Genomic DNA, 19,810 nt, shown 5'->3' with positions numbered 1-19,810 from the left:
ATAGAGAAGCAGACAGACAGAGGGATAGAGACCACTGGGTCAGTGTTATAGACTACCTGCTGAAATAGAAAAGCAGACAGACAGAGGGATGGAGACCACTGGGTCAGTGTTATAGACTACCTGCTGAAATAGAGAAGCAGACAGACAGAGGGATGGAGACCACTGGGTCAGTGTTATAGACTACCTGCTGAAATAGAGAAGCAGACAGACAGAGGGATGGAGACCACTGGGTCAGTGTTATAGACTACCTGCTGTGTGTATGTTGGTGTGGGCTGGGGGGAGGGTGTGAAGACAATTACAGAAGAGATTACACATCTTTTCCCTCCACCTGTTTGTCCCTAAAGGCTCCATCAAGGCACAGCACCAATAAGGTTGTGATGTTGGTCTTATAGGGATCGTCCACCATGTTCATCCTATAACTACAGCTACCTCTGGTGTGAATGATTCCCCCAATCACGATCCCAAATCCCCCAAGATACTGCCAATCTGCAATACATATCGCTCTTCCCCCAATCACGATCCCAAATCCCCCAAGATACTGCCAATCTGCAATACATATCGCTGTTCCCCCAATCACGATCCCAAATCCCCAAGATACTGCCAATCTCCAATACATATTGCTCTTCCCCCAATCACGATCCCAAATCCCCCAAGATACTGCCAATCTGCAATACATCTCCCTCTTTCCCCAGTCACGATCCCAAATCCCCCAAGATACTGCCAATCTGCAATACATCTTGCTCTTCCCCCAATCCCGATCCCAAATCCCCCAAGATACCTCCAATCAGCATGACATCCTGCTCTTCCTCCAATCACAATCCTAAATCCCCCAAGATACCTCCAATCAGCATGACATCCTGCTCTTCCTCCAATCACGATCCCAAATCCCCGAAGATACCTCCAATCAGCATGACATCCTGCTCTTCCCCCAATCACGATCCTAAATCCCCCAAGATACCTCCAATCAGCATGACATCCTGCTCTTCCCCCAATCACAATCCTAAATCCCCCAAGATACCTCCAATCAGCATGACATCCTGCTCTTCCTCCAATCACGATCCTAAATCCCCGAAGATACCGCCAATCAGCATTCCATCTATCTCTTCCCCGAATCACCATCCAAATTCCCCCAAGATACCTCCAATCAGCACTACATCCTGTTCTTCCTCCAATCACCATCCCAAATCCCCCAAGATACCTCCAATCAGCATTACATCCTGCTCTTCCTCCAATCACAATCTAAATACCCCAAGATACCTCCAATCAGCATGACATCCTGCTTTTCCTCCAATCACGATCCTAAATCCCCCAAGATACCTCCAATCAGCATGACATCCTGCTCTTCCTCCAATCACGATCCTAAATCCCCCAAGATACCTCCAATCAGCATGAGATCCTGCTCTTCCTCCAATCACGATCCCAAATCCCCCAAGATACCTCCAATCAGCATGACATCCTGCTTTTCCTCCAATCACGATCCTAAATCCCCCAAGATAACTCCAATCAGCATGACATATACAGTGGGGAGAACAAGTATTTGATACACTGCCGATTTTGCAGGTTTTCCTACTTACAAAGCATGTAGAGGTCTGTAATTTTTATCATAGGTACACTTCAACTGTGAGAGACGGAATCTAAAACAAAAATCCAGAAAATCACATTGTATGATTTTTAAGTAATTAATTTGCATTTTATTGCATGACATAAGTATTTGAAAACCTACCAACCAGTAAGAATTCCGGCTCTCACAGACCTGTTAGTTTTTCTTTAAGAAGCCCTCCTGTTCTCCACTCATTACCTGTATTAACTGCACCTGTTTGAACTCGTTACCTGTATAAAAGACACCTGTCCACACACTCAATCAAACAGACTCCAACCTCTCCACAATGGCCAAGACCAGAGAGCTGTATAAGGACATCAGGGATAAAATTGTAGACATGCAACAGGCTGGGATGGGCTACAGGACAATAGGCAAGCAGCTTGGTGAGAAGGCAACTGTTGGCGCAATTATTAGAAAATGGAAGAAGTTCAAGATGACGGTCAATCACCCTCGGTCTGGGGCTCCATGCAAGATCTCACCTCGTGGGGCATCAATGATCATGAGGAAGGTGAGTTATCAGCCCAGAACTACACGGCAGGACCTGGTCAATGACCTGAAGAGAGCTGGGACCACAGTCTCAAAGAAAACCATTAGTAACACACTACACCGTCATGGATTCAAATCCTGCAGCGCACGCAAGGTCCACCTGCTCAAGCCAGCGCATGTCCAGGCCCGTCTGAAGTTTGCCAATGACCATCTGGATGATCCAGAGGAGGAATGGGAGAAGGTCATGTGGTCTGATGAGACAAAAATAGAGCTTTTTGGTCTAAACTCCACTCGCCGTGTTTGGAGGAAGAAGAAGGATGAGTACAACCCCAAGAACACCATCCCAACCGTGAAGCATGGAGGTGGAAACATCATTCTTTGGGGATGCTTTTCTGCAAAGGGTACAGGATGACTGCACCGTATTGAGGGGAGGATGGATGGGGCCATGTATCGCGAGATCTTGGCCAACAACCTCCTTCCCTCAGTAAGAGCATTGAAGATGGGTCGTGGCTGGGTCTTCCAGCATGACAACGACCCGAAACACACAGCCAGGGCAACTAAGGAGTGGCGCCGTAAGAAGCATCTCAAGGTCCTGGAGTGGCCTAGCCAGTCTCCAGACCTGAACCCAATAGAAAATCTTTGGAGGGAGCTGAAAGTCCGTATTGCCCAGCGACAGCCCCGAAACCTGAAGGATCTGGAGAAGATCTGTATGGAGGAGTGGGCCAAAATCCCTGCTGCAGTGTGTGCAAACCTGGTCAAGAACTACAGGAAACGTATGATCTCTGTAATTGCAAACAAAGGTTTCTGTACCAAATATTAAGATCTGCTTTTCTGATGTATCAAATACTTATGTCATGCAATAAAATGCAAATTAATTACTTAAAAATCATACAATGTGATTTTCTGGATTTTTGTTTTAGATTCCGTCTCTCATAGTTGAAGTGTACCCATGATAGAAATTACAGACCTCTACATGCTTTGTAAGTAGGAAAACCTGCAAAATCGGCAGTGTATCAAATACTTGTTCTCCCCACTGTAGCTCTTCCACCAATCACGATCCTAAATCCCCCAAGATACCTCCAATCAGCATGACATATAGCTCTTCCACCAATCACGATCCTAAATCCCCCAAGATACCTCCAATCAGCATGACATATAGCTCTTCCACCAATCACGATCCTAAATCCCCCAAGATACCTCCAATCAGCATGACATCCTGCTCTTCCTCCAATCACGATCCTAAATCCCCCAAGATACCTCCAATCAGCATGACATCCTGCTCTTCCTCTATGTGTGTTGATTACTTTTTCCCTGTTGATGTTCCACCTCGGATAAAACATCTTGTGTCAAAATGAAACAAGCTTTAAGAACCAATCAAATAATATATTGCGTTTTCTTAATTATGAGTCTGAAATATTGTTCAATCATGGTAAGATGTGAGAATCTGATTGAGATGTTGGTGAAATGTTTGTTGGTCGTTCACCATCACTCGTCATTTAATCTGTTAAACCTACAACAAACACATTTGATGTCATGTTTTCTGGTTTGTCGTGAAGATTGAAGCTGAGGCATATCTGGAGTTTGATCACCCACCTCCCCTCGTCATGCCGGGCCTTCCTCAGATCCGAGCCAGGAGTTTACTGTACAACAGAGATATAAAGAGTTTGATCTCCCACCTCCCCTCGTCGTGCCGGGCCTTCCTCAGATCCGAGCCAGTAGTTTACTGTACAACAGAGATAACAGAGAATCCATACTGGCATGCGGGCAGAAGCTTCTCTCTTTTCACTGTATCTCTGTTTTTCCTACAGCTTCTAGTAGCTAGACTATGACTTGAGGACTTCTTGTATATTTCATGTCCTTAAAAGTTCACATCAAAGGCTGGTGCTCAAACTCCGGATTTTCATAAATGCTTTATTGTCAAGCAAAAGGCTGTCTGTAGTACAGAGACATCTAAAAGGATGTTAGAGGACCAGGCAATGACTGTCTTCAGAAGTCATTTACTTTTAATGGACAATATTCATACATTCTGTGCAGTTCCTTGGAGAGATAAGAGGTTATGCTAATAGTATTACTATTGATGTTGGAGAGGAGAGGCCCGTACAGAAATCAGGCCTGTCTTCAGCCCAGGGGCAAGAGTAGCTATGCACACTCAGCTTAATCAATACCACCTCTTATTGACGCCATTATTCTATATGTGTCTGAAATGGGAATTATATGAGATGAGAAAGAACAATAACTCTCTCCCTGGTTGTCATCAAACAGTCAATAGTCTCTAATGAGTTTGCAGAGAACAGTAATCCCATTTCTGGAGAATTACAGAGCTACGAAGCATAATTAATAGTTATGTCATGTTTATGATGTGTCATGTATGCTTTATGAACATACAGACAGGTAACATAAATCATTTCCATATTTATACAATTGTTAAGATATTGTTAAGATATTTTTGGTTTCCATACCTTGGAGCAGATTTTGATGAAACACACAATGAAAACATCAGCTTGATGATCAAGACTAATATGGTGTTACTATGGGAACTCCTGAGAGTTTCCTGGTTCACATGAAAGAGCAAAAAACAAACCCATGCAGTGTGGAGATGAAAGGTTGGAATACACACACACACACACACACACACACACACACACACACACACACACACACACACACACACACACACACACACACACACAGAGAACATATTCATCTGATAGATCAAATAGGGAAATCGGAAACCTAGTCAGTTGCACAACTGAATGCATTCAACCTGAAATAGTCCCATCCTTGCCATTACATTAATAACGCTAATATAGAACTGCTGAGCACTGCTGATGAAAGTAAGGCCTCGATTCAATCAGATTGAGTGTTAACCTGCGTTGGCAAACACCCGCATAGCAGATGTTTTGGCGGTGTTGGAGGTGTAACTGCTGTATGAGCTGACCAATAGGTGAGCGGCTGCTCTTGTGTGTAACAAACCACTCCCCTCCTTATTATCCCTACTGCGTTAGAAGTTCAAAACTGTGATAGAGAGTGTCGGCTAATGCATGTTTTTGTCACACCCTGATCTGTTTCACCTGTCTTCGTGATTGTCTCCAACCCCCTCCAGGTGTCTTCCCCATTATCCCCTGTGTATTTATACCTGTGTTCTCTGTTTGCCTGTTCGTCTTGTTTGTCAAGTCAACCAGCGTTTTTATTCTCAGCTCCTGCTTTTCCCAGTCTCTCTTTTTCTCGCCCTCCTGATTTTGACCCTTGGCTGTCCTGACTTTGAACCCACCTGCCTGACCACTCTGCCTGCCCCTGACCCTGAGCCTGCCTGCCGTCCGGTACAGTTGCCCCACCTCTGGTTTACTGACCCCTGCCTGCGTTGACCTGTCTTTTGCCTGGGTCTTACCTTCATACCTGATAGTTTTCATGTTCATTTGGATAGGGTATATAATAGCCTATCTGTCCAATCGAGGTGTACACAACTGAACATCACGCATTTGAATGTTTGAATGCGGCTGCATGAACTTCTAACGTTGCTGCATGGGATTTGTCGGATTATAAAGTCATGTGGTTTTGTTGCATTAAATTGTCATGCCAAGCTAACGAAATGAGCCGCTTGTGGATTTTTGACCGCTCTAACGCAGTTCCCACTCTGACACCGCCAAAACAACCACTATGTTGATCTGATAGAATATAGCCCAAAATCTATACACTAATATTCAATATTGATTTAATTTAATTGCTTGTTCTTCTAGATGGAAATGACAGGAAGAACAAAAAGAAAAATAACTATCATGAAGTAAATGTCTGTCATCTCTGTTGATCTACTAGGTCACCAACCCTGGTCTATCATGAAGTAAATGTCCGTCATCTCTGTTGATCTACTAGGTCACCAACCCTGGTCTATCATGAAGTAAATGTCTGTCATCTCTGTTGATCTACTAGGTCACCAACCCTGGTCTATCATGAAGTAAATGTCCGTCATCTCTGTTGATCTACTAGGTCACCAACCCTGGTCTATCATGAAGTAAATGTCTGTCATCTCTGTTGATCTACTAGGTCACCAACCCTGGTCTATCATGAAGTAAATGTCTGTCATCTCTGTTGATCTACTAGGTCACCAACCCTGGTCTATCATTAATTAAATGTCTGTCATCTCTGTTGATCTACTAGGTCACCAACCCTGGTCTATCATGAAGTAAATGTCTGTAATCTCTGTTGATCTACTAGGTCACCAACCCTGGTCTATCATGAAGTAAATGTCCGTCATCTCTGTTGATCTACTAGGTCACCAACCCTGGTCTATCATGAAGTAAATGTCCGTCATCTCTGTTGATCTACTAGGTCACCAACCCTGGTCTATCAAGAAGTAAATGTCCGTCATCTCTGTTGATCTACTAGGTCACCAACCCTGGTCTATCATGAAGTAAATGTCCGTCATCTCTGTTGATCTACTAGGTCACCAACCCTGGTCTATCATGAAGTAAATGTCCGTCATCTCTGTTGATCTACTAGGTCACCAACCCTGGTCTATCATGAAGTAAATGTCCGTCATCTCTGTTGATCTACTAGGTCACCAACCCTGGTCTATCATGAAGTAAATGTCTGTCATCTCTGTTGATCTACTAGGTCACCAACCCTGGTCTATCATGAAGTAAATGTTCGTGATCTCTGTTGATCTACTAGGTCACCAACCCTGGTCCTGGAGAGCAACAAGATGTGCTCTTTCTGAAATGCTTGGATAGGCAACATGATCGCAGGTTGGAGAGTGTCAGACATCTTTTTCACCGGGCTCCCTCTCTGGCTCCCTGAAGCTGCTCCTCGTAGTACAGTAGTTGGTCCACTTCAAAGCCATCACTGGGCCTCTCCACCAGGCTGCTTAGGGCCTGTCTGATGCTCCCCTCATCCTCCTGCCTCTCCCTGGCTCCCTTCAGGTAGTTATACACCCTCTGGAAGACGGTTAGACCCAGCCGACGGGACACTGACCTGGGACAGACACAGGGAAAGAGACCGGGTGTCAACTCTGTCAACTAATCACACTCATCAGCCTGACATTGGGTGACATTTTGACAGTTTAAATGTTGTCCCGGCTCCCATAACATGCTCTTTGTGTAGAGGGATTTGATGTGATTACAGGAGGCAGGAAATTACATTGAACTTGTACTTCAGTGAAATATCATGCTAAAGATTTGCATGGTGTGCACTGCGGGCAACCTCAAGCAAATCTTAAACAGAACCAGGACGATTGTTGCTAAAGCAGGTGAACAGACGTATCCAGCCAGAATAACAGCACTTAGATTTTACATTTTAGTCATTTAGCAGACACTCTTATCCGGAACGGCTTATAGTAGTGAGTGCATACATTTTTCGTACTGGTCCCCCATGGAATTTACCCACAACCCTGGCATTGCAAGCTCCATGCTCTATCAACAGAGCCATACAAGACCACAAATAGACCACTCTTGTACCCATTAGCAACAAGAGTAGTCCCTTTTTCCCTGTATGCTTTCACATACTGCATAATGGATGCTGTGAGAGATAGAGTATTACTATACCGGTCTGTCCAATAGAATGGAAAAACCATATTTCATCACATGGAGACATACAGTGTCACTAGCCAGTGCTAAGCTGCCTAAGTGCCTGTGTGTGCTGTCATCAGTGGGTGCTCCGTTGCCATGGAGCTGGCAGCAGGAAAGAGCAGGTGCATTGGGGCGGGCCTTGTGAATTTGACGAGGATGTGGGCCCAAGAAACTCCTTGTATCATATACCAAAGTCCACATCTTCCACTAGGAGACAACACAACTCCAACAGTCCAACACATCAGACACTAAATGAACAGTTTCTAATGCCCAGAGCACATAGTACTCGATTGTCACGGGACAACTGTCAAGTCTCTATTGAGATCTGTTGAGATTCACTGCATTGTTTTCTGGAGACGTCACAGCCAGAGAAAACTGACATTTAGAAAATACTTATTAATCTGATCGTTCCTGTCTTCCCTGGACGCCTTTTACCAGATACTATTTCTGGAGTTAATATTGTGACGTAAAGATGAATGTCTACTGTACTTTTGGTTTGTCCAGTTATCTGATAATGGTCCTATCGGGTCCATAAAGCTGGTGAAACCTCTCTCCCAGAGAAATGAACCATTAGGATCTCAGATTGGACTTTATGGATGTTCTGGGGTTGTGTGGGAGAGAGGAAAGCCCCGAAGCGTAATTCATTTTCACCTAAAAGTACCATCACATTTGGGGCTATATGGTATTTTGTCTATAGTGATCTTGGAGATGACCCTGAGGCCTCAGACAAAGCTTCAGACCAACAAAAATGTGTTTGGTTGGCCATAGTTGTATGATCAGAGTTTTCTGTCCATAGTTCAGTTGTGTGTTCATAGTTGTGTTCATTATTTATTATTTTAACAGGGAGTCCCATTAAGACCAAGGTCTCTTTCAGAAGGGAACCCTGCATCTTACAATTATACACCATTTATACACTAGAAAATACCCCAGAAAATACCCCAGAAAATACAAAATAAACAGCTTTAAAAAGTTCAAGAGAACACAAAAATCAAAACACACTGAAGAAAAACAATCACATTCCTCAGCAGAGAGGTCCTCAATCAGCAGAGAGGTCCTCTATCAGCACCTGACCTGCCGGAATGACACCAGTACATCCTGTTGTAGGGAGCTCTGAAGATTGTTCTTAATCCATGGGGTACGAAAAAAAGAGAAAAAAAACTTACGTCTGTAGCAACAGATGAAATTCCAGAGTTAACCATCCTTCTTAACGTCATAAGTGTCCTCATTAGGCTGAAGTTAAGTTTAGCAATAAATGTGTAATTAGGCTTTGTCTTTTTCTTAGAGAGAATATGCAGGCATAGCAAATGCTGTCTCATTTAACTTACCTCATTTACACTCACTGTATATATACTTTGTTTTCTTTAGTTCTATTGTATTATTGACTGTATGTTTGTTTACTCCATGTGTAACTCTGTGTTGTTGTATGTGTCAAATTGCTATGCTTTATCTTGGCCAGGTCGCAGTTGCAAATGAGAACTTGTTCTCAACTAGCTTACCTAGTTAAATAAAGGTGAAATTAAATGAAATTTAAAAAATATTCTAAGTCATCTCTGGCTTGAGGCTTCCTATGGAACGGATAGAAGATAGAAACAGCTAGGATTGTGAGAGGATTGATAGTCCTCTCTGAGGTTTTGTTGCAGAGGCACAAGGGAGCCTAGTGAGTGTTAGTCTCTCTCTTTCGCCCTCTCTCTCTCCCCCTCTCTCTCTTAACATAAGTGTCTTGTATAGACTGAACTGGGCCTCTCTTTATATGATTTTTGGGGCAGGCATTCTGAGACACGGCAATGAGCAGGTGGACCAATTCTAAATCTTCCTCCAGTCAAGATGAAGTGAGTGTCACCCTCTGGACGGTGACTATCCCTGTGAGGCAGAACTTTCACTCTAGAGGTGGCAGCTACCACTGTGTCAGCAGGGTCTCCACTGTAAGACTGATGATAGGAGAGGAGTCATGCGTATTGCGTACACACCAACACCCTGCATGAGTTGTCATACCCACAACTCATCTGATCATTTATGATTGACGGAACTTTATAATGTAATTCATCTGATTGTTTACGATTGATGGAACTTTATAATGTAATTCCATTTTTGAGGCTCTGTGATAGCAGACATCTTTACTACAGAGTATATTATTTTTCTCCCTCTCCCTCATCTCCTTCTCCCTCTCTCTCCACTGCGCTCCTCCTCTTTCCACCATCTCCTTCTCCCTCTCTCCTCCTCTTTCCACCATCTCCTTCTCCCTCTCTCTCCTCCGCGCTCCTCCTCTTTCCACCATCTCCTTCTCCCTCTCTCCTCTGCGCTCCTCCTCTTTCCACCATCTCCTTCTCCCTCTCTCTCCTCTGCGCTCCTCCTCTTTCCACCATCTCCTTCTCCCTCTCTCCTCCTCGCTCCTCCACTTTCCACCATCTCCTTCTCCCTCTCTCTCCTCCGCGCTCCTCCTCTTTCCACCATCTCCTTCTCCCTCTCTCCTCTGCACTCCTCCTCTTTCCACATCTCCTTCTCCCTCTCTCTCCTCTGCGCTCCTCCTCTTTCCACCATCTCTTTCTCCCTCTCTCTCCTCTGCGCTCCTCCTCTTTCCACATCTCCCTCTCTCTCCTCTGCGCTCCTCCTCTTTCCACCATCTCCTTCTCCCTCTCTCCTCTGCGCTCCTCCTCTTTCCACCATCTCCTTCTCCCTCTCTCCTCCTCGCTCCTCCTCTTTCCACCATCTCCTTCTCCCTCTCTCTCCTCCGCGCTCCTCCTCTTTCCACCATCTCCTTCTCCCTCTCTCCTCCTCGCTCCTCCTCTTTCCACCATCTCCTTCTCCCTCTCTCTCCTCCGCGCTCCTCCTCTTTCCACCATCTCCTTCTCCCTCTCTCCTCTGCGCTCCTCCTCTTTCCACCATCTCCTTCTCCCTCTCTCCTCCTCGCTCCTCCTCTTTCCACCATCTCCTTCTCCCTCTCTCTCCTCCGCGCTCCTCCTCTTTCCACCATCTCCTTCTCCCTCTCTCCTCCTCGCTCCTCCTCTTTCCACCATCTCCTTCTCCCTCTCTCTCCTCCGCGCTCCTCCTCTTTCCACCATCTCCTTCTCCCTCTCTCCTCTGTGCTCCTCCTCTTTCCACCATCTCCTTCTCCCTCTCTCTCCTCCGCGCTCCTCCTCTTTCCACCATCTCCTTCTCCCTCTCTCTCCTCTGCGCTCCTCCTCTTTCCACCATCTCCTTCTCCCTCTCTCCTCTGCGCTCCTCCTCTTTCCACCATCTCCTTCTCCCTCTCTCTCCTCCGCGCTCCTCCTCTTTCCACCATCTCCTTCTCCCTCTCTCTCCTCTGCGCTCCTCCTCTTTCCACCATCTCCTTCTCCCTCTCTCTCCTCTGCGCTCCTCCTCTTTCCACCATCTCCTTCTCCCTCTCTCCTCCTCGCTCCTCCTCTTTCCACCATCTCCTTCTCCCTCTCTCTCCTCCGCGCTCCTCCTCTTTCCACCATCTCCTTCTCCCTCTCTCCTCCTCGCTCCTCCTCTTTCCACCATCTCCTTCTCCCTCTCTCTCCTCCGCGCTCCTCCTCTTTCCACCATCTCCTTCTCCCTCTCTCTCCTCTGTGCTCCTCCTCTTTCCACCATCTCCTTCTCCCTCTCTCTCCTCCGCGCTCCTCCTCTTTCCACCATCTCCTTCTCCCTCTCTCTCCTCTGCGCTCCTCCTCTTTCCACCATCTCCTTCTCCCTCTCTCCTCTGCGCTCCTCCTCTTTCCACCATCTCCTTCTCCCTCTCTCTCCTCCGCGCTCCTCCTCTTTCCACCATCTCCTTCTCCCTCTCTCTCCTCTGCGCTCCTCCTCTTTCCACCATCTCCTTCTCCCTCTCTCTCCTCTGCGCTCCTCCTCTTTCCACCATCTCCTTCTCCCTCTCTCCTCCTCGCTCCTCCTCTTTCCACCATCTCCTTCTCCCTCTCTCTCCTCCGCGCTCCTCCTCTTTCCACTATCTCCTTCTCCCTCTCTCCTCCTCGCTCCTCCTCTTTCCACCATCTCCTTCTCCCTCTCTCTCCTCCGCGCTCCTCCTCTTTCCACCATCTCCTTCTCCCTCTCTCCTCTGCGCTCCTCCTCTTTCCACCATCTCCTTCTCCCTCTCTCTCCTCCGCGCTCCTCCTCTTTCCACCATCTCCTTCTCCCTCTCTCTCCTCTGCGCTCCTCCTCTTTCCACCATCTCCTTCTCCCTCTCTCTCCTCTGCGCTCCTCCTCTTTCCACCATCTCCTTCTCCCTCTCTCTCCTCCGCGCTCCTCCTCTTTCCACCATCTCCTTCTCCCTCTCTCTCCTCTGCGCTCCTCCTCTTTCCACCATCTCCTTCTCCCTCTCTCCTCCTCGCTCCTCCTCTTTCCACCATCTCCTTCTCCCTCTCTCTCTCTCCTCCTCACTCCTCTCTCCTCCATCTCCTCCTCTTCAGTTGACCTTTACAGATTGAAGTCCCTACATTGAGACAGAACTTTGGCTCCTACATTTGTAAACCAGCGGGAACCCATTTCCTCTCTACAGAGATAATGTTTTTCCATACACAAAATGAAATATGCAAATGTTGACTATGACTATGATGAATAACAAAAACCGGAGCCCAAATATTGAATGGTACAAAAATATTTGATCAATCAAAATGATTCTAAATAGCCTCATGAGGAGCTGGGGGGGTCTATGGATGAGCATGTTCACAGTACATGTTTATCAAATGTGGTACATATCTGAAAGTGAACAGCCCTCAAAAAATGTACTAATGGTGTGTGTGCATGTGTTTATGAGAGCTGTCAGTGAATGATGCACACTCAATCAAACACACTCTCTTTCTCTCTCTTTCTCTCCCGTTCTTTTGTTCTCGTTCTCTGTATCTTTCTTTCTCTCGCTCCCTCTCATTCTCTCCCTCTTGTTCTCTCTCTCGTTCTCTCTAACACACACAGTAAGTGGCACTAATCAGCATCCCTCCTCCTCCTCCACCAAAACAAACCAACATAAACTCTTGCATCAGCATCAAAGCTTACCTCTCTATTCAGCAATCAAGAAATGGCCCCCTCCTGCAGCCCTTAACAACAGACAGAGGAACTCTAAAACGGCGAGCCTGATGGATTCCCTTCACCGTAATAAAGGCCTCTTACTGAATATCTATCACAACATAATGCTGTCATAACAGGCCATGGCAGCTCATGACAACCCAGCTATCTGTTGTTGTAAATTGCAAAACGTTTTATTTACTTATTGTGCTAGTGCATTGACTTGATAGGTATAAACATTTCCCATAACACCATAATAGGATTGTTCCAACAGAACATTAGATTGAGGAGGGTTTGCTTTGAGCAGGTTCCCGAAGGTTCTCATGTACACAGAGTCACACACAGTGGGCTTAAGCCTGGCGTTTAGATGAGAGGTACAATCAAACATCCTGGAGCCAAGAGAGCCATGGTGAGAGATGCTGCTGGTGTAAATTGCTACCTGTTCTCCTGTCCTCCCTCCTTCCCCTCCCTTCATCCCCCCTCTTATTCCTGGGCCTTTATGAAGCGGCAGCTCTGAGGGATCTGACAGGGTCTAATTCTCTCTCCCACAGGAATTGGGCTTCTGTTATTAATACACCAGGACCAGTCTTATCATGGGATCATGGAGCTGAAAACTCACACTGTGTGTGTGTGTATAACAGAATACTATTGTCGCTGTGTGAAAAGGAAAGCGTGTACTGCTTGACGAGTGGGGCTGAGTTTTCCAGGTAACAGCCCCTTGCAGCTTCCCTTAGCCCAAACCCCATCATTTCAATCGCACCCAAGCTGGTCACAGTGACTTTTGTCTATGTGTGACCAATATTGATCAGTGTATCTTTAGCATTACTCACAGTTACCTTTTTTTCTTTCTCTCTCTCTCTCTCTCTCTCTCTCTCTCTCTCTCTCTCTCTCCCCTCCCCTGTAGTCCAGAGAGCTGTCTGTACAGGAGAGTAGTGTTGTGGAATAGAGGTGAGGGCCTCTCTCTCTCTCTCTCTCTCTCTCTCTCTCTCTCTCTCTCTCTCTCTCTCTCTCTCTCTCTCTCTCTCTCTCTCTCTCTCTCTCTCTCTCTCTCTCTCTCTCTCTCTCTCTCTCTCTCTCTCTCTCTCTCTCTCTCTCTCTCTCTCTCTCTCTCTCTCTCTCTCTCTCTCTCTCTCTCTCTCTCTCGCAGTGCATGCTGGGTGTTTTTGGAGTTTGAGTGTTTGGTGTGGAAGGCTCTATCCTAACTAACTTTCTTGATTCTTTTCTTTACATGTTATTTTCTATGGTGGAGGGTTAATGCAATATTTGTTTTAGCGGTATCCAAAGTTTTTTTTCAAAGTTAGGGTGGAAGAGGACAGAGAAACTTTCCTGGGGTTTGGAAGTTGTGGTGTGCGTGATGGCTTCTCAGCCTAGCGCGGAGGAGACGCTGTCTATACAGCATGGATTCAGGTGTGTTCCTGAGAACGGAGTTAAGGTGGAGGAGGTTCTGCTCGCGGTCGGTGAACAGGTAGGAGCTGAGTTTATACATTCTGCTTCTAGAATGAACAAAGCTGTGGTTGTGTTCATGAAAAGGGCTAATTTGGTTGGTAGGCTAATTGCTAGCGGAATATTTGTAAGGGATGTGTTGGTGTCAATTTCACCTCTCTCTACCCCTTCAACAAGAGTTGTAGTGGCAAATTTGCCTCCGTTTATTACGGATGATCAAATTAGGAAAGAGCTGAGTCGTTTTGGTAAGTTTGCTAGCGGTTTCCGTGTACTGTCAGCAGGGTTTCAGGCAGATGCCGTTAAACACGTTGTTTCGTTCCGGAGGCAAGTGTTTATGTTTCTGAACAACAACGAGCAACAGCTAAATGTGCACTTTAAAGTGAGACATGGGGAGGGGCTCTATGCAGGTTTTGCCAGCACAGATAGTCTACGGTGTTTTGAATGTGGGGATTTGGGGCACAAGAGTTTTGCGTGCCCACACAAAGGCCGTAGAAAAGGTGAGGGTACAAGCGCCAGTGGGGGAAATCGAGGTCAAAGTGCAGGGGGTAAGGAGATGCAGACAGCAGAGGCTGGACCTAGTCAGGTTAGAGATGGTGGGGTAGATGAGGCTGGGCCTAGTCAGGCTAGAGATGGTGGGGTAGCTGTAGCTGAGTTTAGTCAGGCTAGAGATGGTGGGGTAGTGGAGGATGGGTCTAGTCAGGCTAGAGATGGTGGGGAAGCAGAGGCCGGGTGTAGTCAGGCTAGAGATGGTGGGGTAGCTGAGGCTGGGCCTAGTTATGCTATGGAGGGTGGTGTAAAGGGTGCTGGGTCTAGGCAGGATATGGATGGTGGTATAGCAGAGGCTGAGTCTAGTCAGGCTATGGATGGTGGGGTAGCTGAGGCTGGCCCTAGTCATGCTATGGAGGGTGGGGTAGCTGAGGCTGGCCCTAGTCATGCTATGGAGGGTGGTGTAGATGATACTGGGTCTAGTCAGGTTATTCTAGTGGATGAGGAGAGTATAGTGGGGAAGTGTAAGAGATTAGGGGGGAGGAGGAGGGTGTCAAGCGGAAAAGGAAAAAGGGTGTGGACAAAGGCACCATGGAAATGTTGCCTGTTGCTGTGGGTGAGGCCCTAACCAGAGAGAAAGAGCAGGTGGTCAGGGTGGGAGATAGAGAAGAGGAGGAAAGTGAGTCTGAGGAAGAGGATGAGGAGTTATTTTTTTCAGACTCCTCTTCAATTGGCCCGGAGCTGACAGCCAGTCAACCAGAGGGGTCTAAGTACACGTTGAGAGACTAAGGGGAAAAAAGTTAATCTTGAGGCTTTTTTTCCTGATCCTAGAAAGTTTGTAAGATCAGTACAACATGCTATGAGAAATGAGGGGCATGGTGTCCTCTCACCCAAGAAACGGTTTAGGTTGAGGAAGTGGGTCACAACAGTGCGTAAAGGTTTACCTTCAGACACTGTTTAAATGTTTAATTTATTTCTGACACTGGGGCTTTTTGAGCTTTGCTATTGGTCTATTTCTCTGCTGGCTTTTCTCCCACTTCTTATGGAGACTCTTCGGGTAGGCTCGCTTAATATAAATGGCGCCAGAGATGCGGGAAAGAGGAGTGTGTTGGGTGAATATGTAAAACAAAAAAAAGTACATGTGTTATTTCTGCAGGAGACGCATAGTGATGTGGTGAATGAAGTTGATTGGGGGCTCTGGTGGAAAGGGGCAAGTGTGTTGAGCCATGGGACAAATCTTAGTGCAGGGGTGGCAGTCCTTTTTGCACCGGGTCTGTCTGTAAAAATTTGCTCCTCAAAGGAAGTGTGTAAGGGTAGGTTGCTTGTTGTTAAAGCAGAAATTAACAGCATGGGTTTTGTTTTTATAAATGTGTATGCACCTAACACAGGGAGAGAAAGAGGGGTTCTATTTGGGAGTCTTAGACAGGAACTCTCACAAGTAGCGCCTGAGGAGACGCTGGTGATCGGAGGTGACTGGAACTGTACAATGGATTTTACAAAAGACAGAAATGGGGAAGAGCCTCATTCAGTGTCAGTGGGAGTGTTAGGGGACATCATTAATCAGTTTGACCTAGTGGATGTTTGGAGAACTAAACATCCAAACACAAGACAGTATACATGGGTGAAGGTTTTTGGGGCTAGGGTGAGTGCAGCCCGACTTGATCGTTTTTACATATCTAGGAATCAGAGCAATAGGCTGCTGGGCGCTACCATTCTCCCAGTGGGGTTTTCGGACCATCACATAACCATGGCTCGGCTGTCTATTTCACCAGGGCCCCGGCAGGCATCTTATTGGAAGTTCAATGTAAAGCTCTTACAAGATGCCACTTTTTGCTCAGTTTTCCAGACCTTTTGGGAAAGGTGGGGGCAGCGAAGAGAGGAGTATGAGTCTCTGAGTCAATGGTGGGATGTGGGGAAAGTGCAGATTCGGCTTTTCTGTCAACAGTACACAGCTCTCTCATCATCAGAGGCTAGGAGAGTATTGGGGGAACTAGAGCGGTGTATTAGTGAGATGGAGGTAGAGATGGTGGGGCAAGGCAATGTAGGCCTCCAGGCTAATTTAGCCGAATTACGTAGGGACCTGGGCAGTTTTCTCCAGGTTAAAGCAAAGGGAGCACTTGTAAGAGCTAGGTTCTCCATGCTCAAGGAGATGGATGCTCCCAGCTCCTTCTTCTTTGGTTTGGAAAGACAGAGCAGTGAAGCCAAGGGTATGCATTGTCTACGGATGTCTGATGGGCGGGTGACCTCTGTGGTGGGGGAGATGCGGGAGCGGACTGTGGAGTTTTATACTGAATTGTATAGGGCAGAAATGTGTGATCCTATGTGTGCTCAGGTCTTGTTCGCAGGACTCCCTAAGCTCTCTCGGGCACAGAGGGATGAAATGGACATTCCTCTGTTGTCACATGAACTGGCAGAGGCCGTAACCCAGATGTCCCCCGGTCGTGCACCGGGGGTCGATGGACTCCCAGTGGAGTTTTACAAAAAATTCTGGGGAATAATTGGACAGGACTTCTTTTGCGTCTTGCGTGAATGCATCGGGGTAGGAGAGTTGCCGATGAGCTGCCGTCGGGCGGCTCTGACTCTCCTGCCCAAAAAAGGGGACTTGTGTGAACTTAAGAACTGGAGGCCTGTGGCATTACTCTGTGCGGACTACAAGATTTTTGCCAAGGTCCTCTCTAACAGACTGAAGTCCCATCTGGACTCTATAATACACAAGGACCAGACATATTGTGTACCGGGACGCTCAATCACGGACAACTTGTTCTTGATTAGGGACATGTTGGACTTGTCGAGAGGTTCTAATGTGAACTTTGGACTGGTCTCTTTAGATCAAGAGAAGGCTTTTGATAGAGTGGATCATGAGTATCTGTTTAATGTGATGTCTGTGTTTGGGTTTGGGAAGAGTTTTGTGACCTGTGTGAAGCTGTTGTATGCTGGGGTGTCATGTATGGTTAAGGTGGGAGGGGGGCTCAGTAGGCCAGTCTGGGTGAGACGGGGCATTAGACAAGGATGCCCTCTATCTGGGCAGCTATACACACTAGCCATTGAGCCTTTTTTAGGACTGCTACGCAGGAGACTGCAGGGAGTGTGCTGGACAGGCATGGGTGTGGTGACAGGAATAGCAGTCTCAGCATACGCAGATGATGTTTCTGTGATGGTCAGGGATGGGCAAGATATGCAGGAACTAGAGACCAGTCTGAAGGTGTACGAGGGAGCTTCATCAGCTAAGGTAAACTGGGGAAAGAGCAAAGCTCTGTTATGTGGGGCATGGGGGGATAGGGCTCCTCCTCTGCTTCCAGGGGGTTTGCAGTGGGGTTGTGAAGGGCTTAAAGTGTTGGGGGTGTACCTGGGCTCGGAGAGGTGGGTCAGGAAGAACTGGGAGGGGCTGTCACAGGCAGTGGTGTCAAGACTGGCCAGGTGGAGGTGGCTCCTATCCCAAGTGTCATATAGAGGGAGGGTGCTGATAATTAACAACCTGGTGGCATCTTCCTTGTGGCATAAACTGGCTGTCCTCAACCCCCCCGCCGGTCTGCTTGCAGACCTGCAACGCAAGCTGGTGGATTTCTTTTGGTCGGGACATCACTGGCTGAAGGCAGCAGTGTTGTACATGACCGTCCACGAAGGAGGACAGGGCCTGGTGGAACTGGAGAGCAGGATGGCTGCTTTCCGGCTAAAGGCGGTGCAGAGACTGCTGTATAATACCGATGTTGGCTGGAGGGAACCAGCATGCGCACTGCTGAGGAGAGCTGGTGGATTAGGGTTGGACCGGCAGCTGTTCCTCATGAAGCTGGAGAGGCTGAGTACAGCAGGTCTCTCAGAGTTTTACTCTGCGGTGCTGAGGGCCTGGCAGCTGCTAAGGCCCATACGAGAAGGGGGTGTGGAGCCTGGGCAGTGGGTGTGGGAGGAGCCTATTTTCCACAACCCAGCCATCCCTTTGAGATCGGTTCAGTCTGCCACCCTGCAGAGGCAACTGATGGCAGGGGGTTTACGAAGGCTAGGTGACCTGAGACTGCTGGGAGAGGAGGGGTGGAAAACCCCGGAGGTCTTGGCGCAACAAACAGGAATAACGTCTCTTAGACTGTTGGAGAGATTCCTGGAGGAGGTCCAGGAGGCACTGTCTGAGCAGGTAAGGGGGGTGTTTGAGAGGCCAAAGGGAGAGGGGCCACCAATGTTTCCGCCACTGCAGGTGACGGCAGAGACTGGAGACTGGCAAGGGGGTCTGGAGGACTTGTTAGATTTTAACACTCCGAGCCTGGGGGAATTTGAGGGGGTGGGAGGTAAAGCTCTCTACAACCTCTGCGTTAAGGTTAGGAACATTAGAAGTAACAGGAGTGAAGGCACATCAGTGGCAGGGGGTATGTGGGGCGGAGAGTATGGTGGGTTTTAGATGGAGGGCGCTCTACAAACCCCCAGTACCAAAGAGGTCAGGGGACCTCCAGTGGAGGGTTCTTCATGGAGCCCTGGCCACTAACAGCTGGTTGGCACGTGTTGATCCGGGAATTGGGCAGGGGTGTCCTTTCTGTCAAATGAATGAAACTGTGATTCATGTGTTTTCTGTGTGCACCAGGTTAATGCCATTAATGTCTCTGTTGGAATGTCTGTGTGAGAGGTTGGGGGTGGTTTTTGCTGTTGGGATGTTTATAATGGGATACAGGTATTCGAGTAAGGAGAAAGAAAAATGTGTTTTGTTGAATTTTCTGTTTGCTCAGGCAAAATTAGCTATTTGGCTAACAAGGAGAAACAGGGTCAAAGGTGGGGGGATAACAGACCCTTTACTATTGTTTAATGGGATGGTCTCTGCGCGCCTTAGGGTTGAGTTTGAGTTCTATAAACTGATCAAATGTGTGGAGATGTTTGAGGAGATATGGTGTGTTGGGGGGGCTGTCTGTATTGCTGGGGAAGATGTTTTGGATATACGGTTGTAGGAGAGGGTATTGTTTTTGTGTATGGTGATGTTGGTTTGTATCATGTGGTAGATGGAAAGGTGAGTATGGTACATGTATGCAGTACAGGATATATTTTTGTTTTTTTATTTTTAGGGGGGGGTGAGTGTTAAATGAATTGAGAATGTTTCAATAAAGAAAGACAAAAAGTCAAAAGTCTCTCTCTCTCTCTCTCTCTCTCTCTCTCTCTCTCTCTCTCTCTTTCTTCTCCCCTGTAGTCCAGAGAGCTGTCTGTACAGGAGAGTAGTGTTGTGGAATAGAGGTGAGGGCCCCTGGGCCAGCAGCACCGTCAG

The 19,810-nt window shown here is 47.2% G+C and overlaps 1 protein-coding gene across 1 annotated transcript in view; it reads right to left on the bottom strand.

Annotated features, from left to right (window-relative positions):
• Positions 1 to 3,984: 3,984 nt before the first annotated feature.
• nek11 (NIMA-related kinase 11) overlaps positions 3,985 to 19,810 on the bottom strand; it is a 77,118-nt gene continuing 61,292 nt past the window's right edge. The window contains exon 16 of the mRNA XM_071396301.1: positions 3,985 to 7,054. Within this exon, the coding sequence (XP_071252402.1) occupies positions 6,853 to 7,054 (202 nt within the window). The 3' untranslated portion in view covers positions 3,985 to 6,852. The remainder of the gene's footprint in view (positions 7,055 to 19,810) is intronic.

This window comes from Salvelinus alpinus, chromosome 4 (assembly GCF_045679555.1).
Source record: "Salvelinus alpinus chromosome 4, SLU_Salpinus.1, whole genome shotgun sequence".
Lineage (NCBI taxonomy): Eukaryota > Metazoa > Chordata > Actinopteri > Salmoniformes > Salmonidae > Salvelinus > Salvelinus alpinus.
The sequence above is the reverse complement of the archived record's forward strand: the minus strand, read 5'-3'. Positions and strand labels throughout refer to the sequence as shown.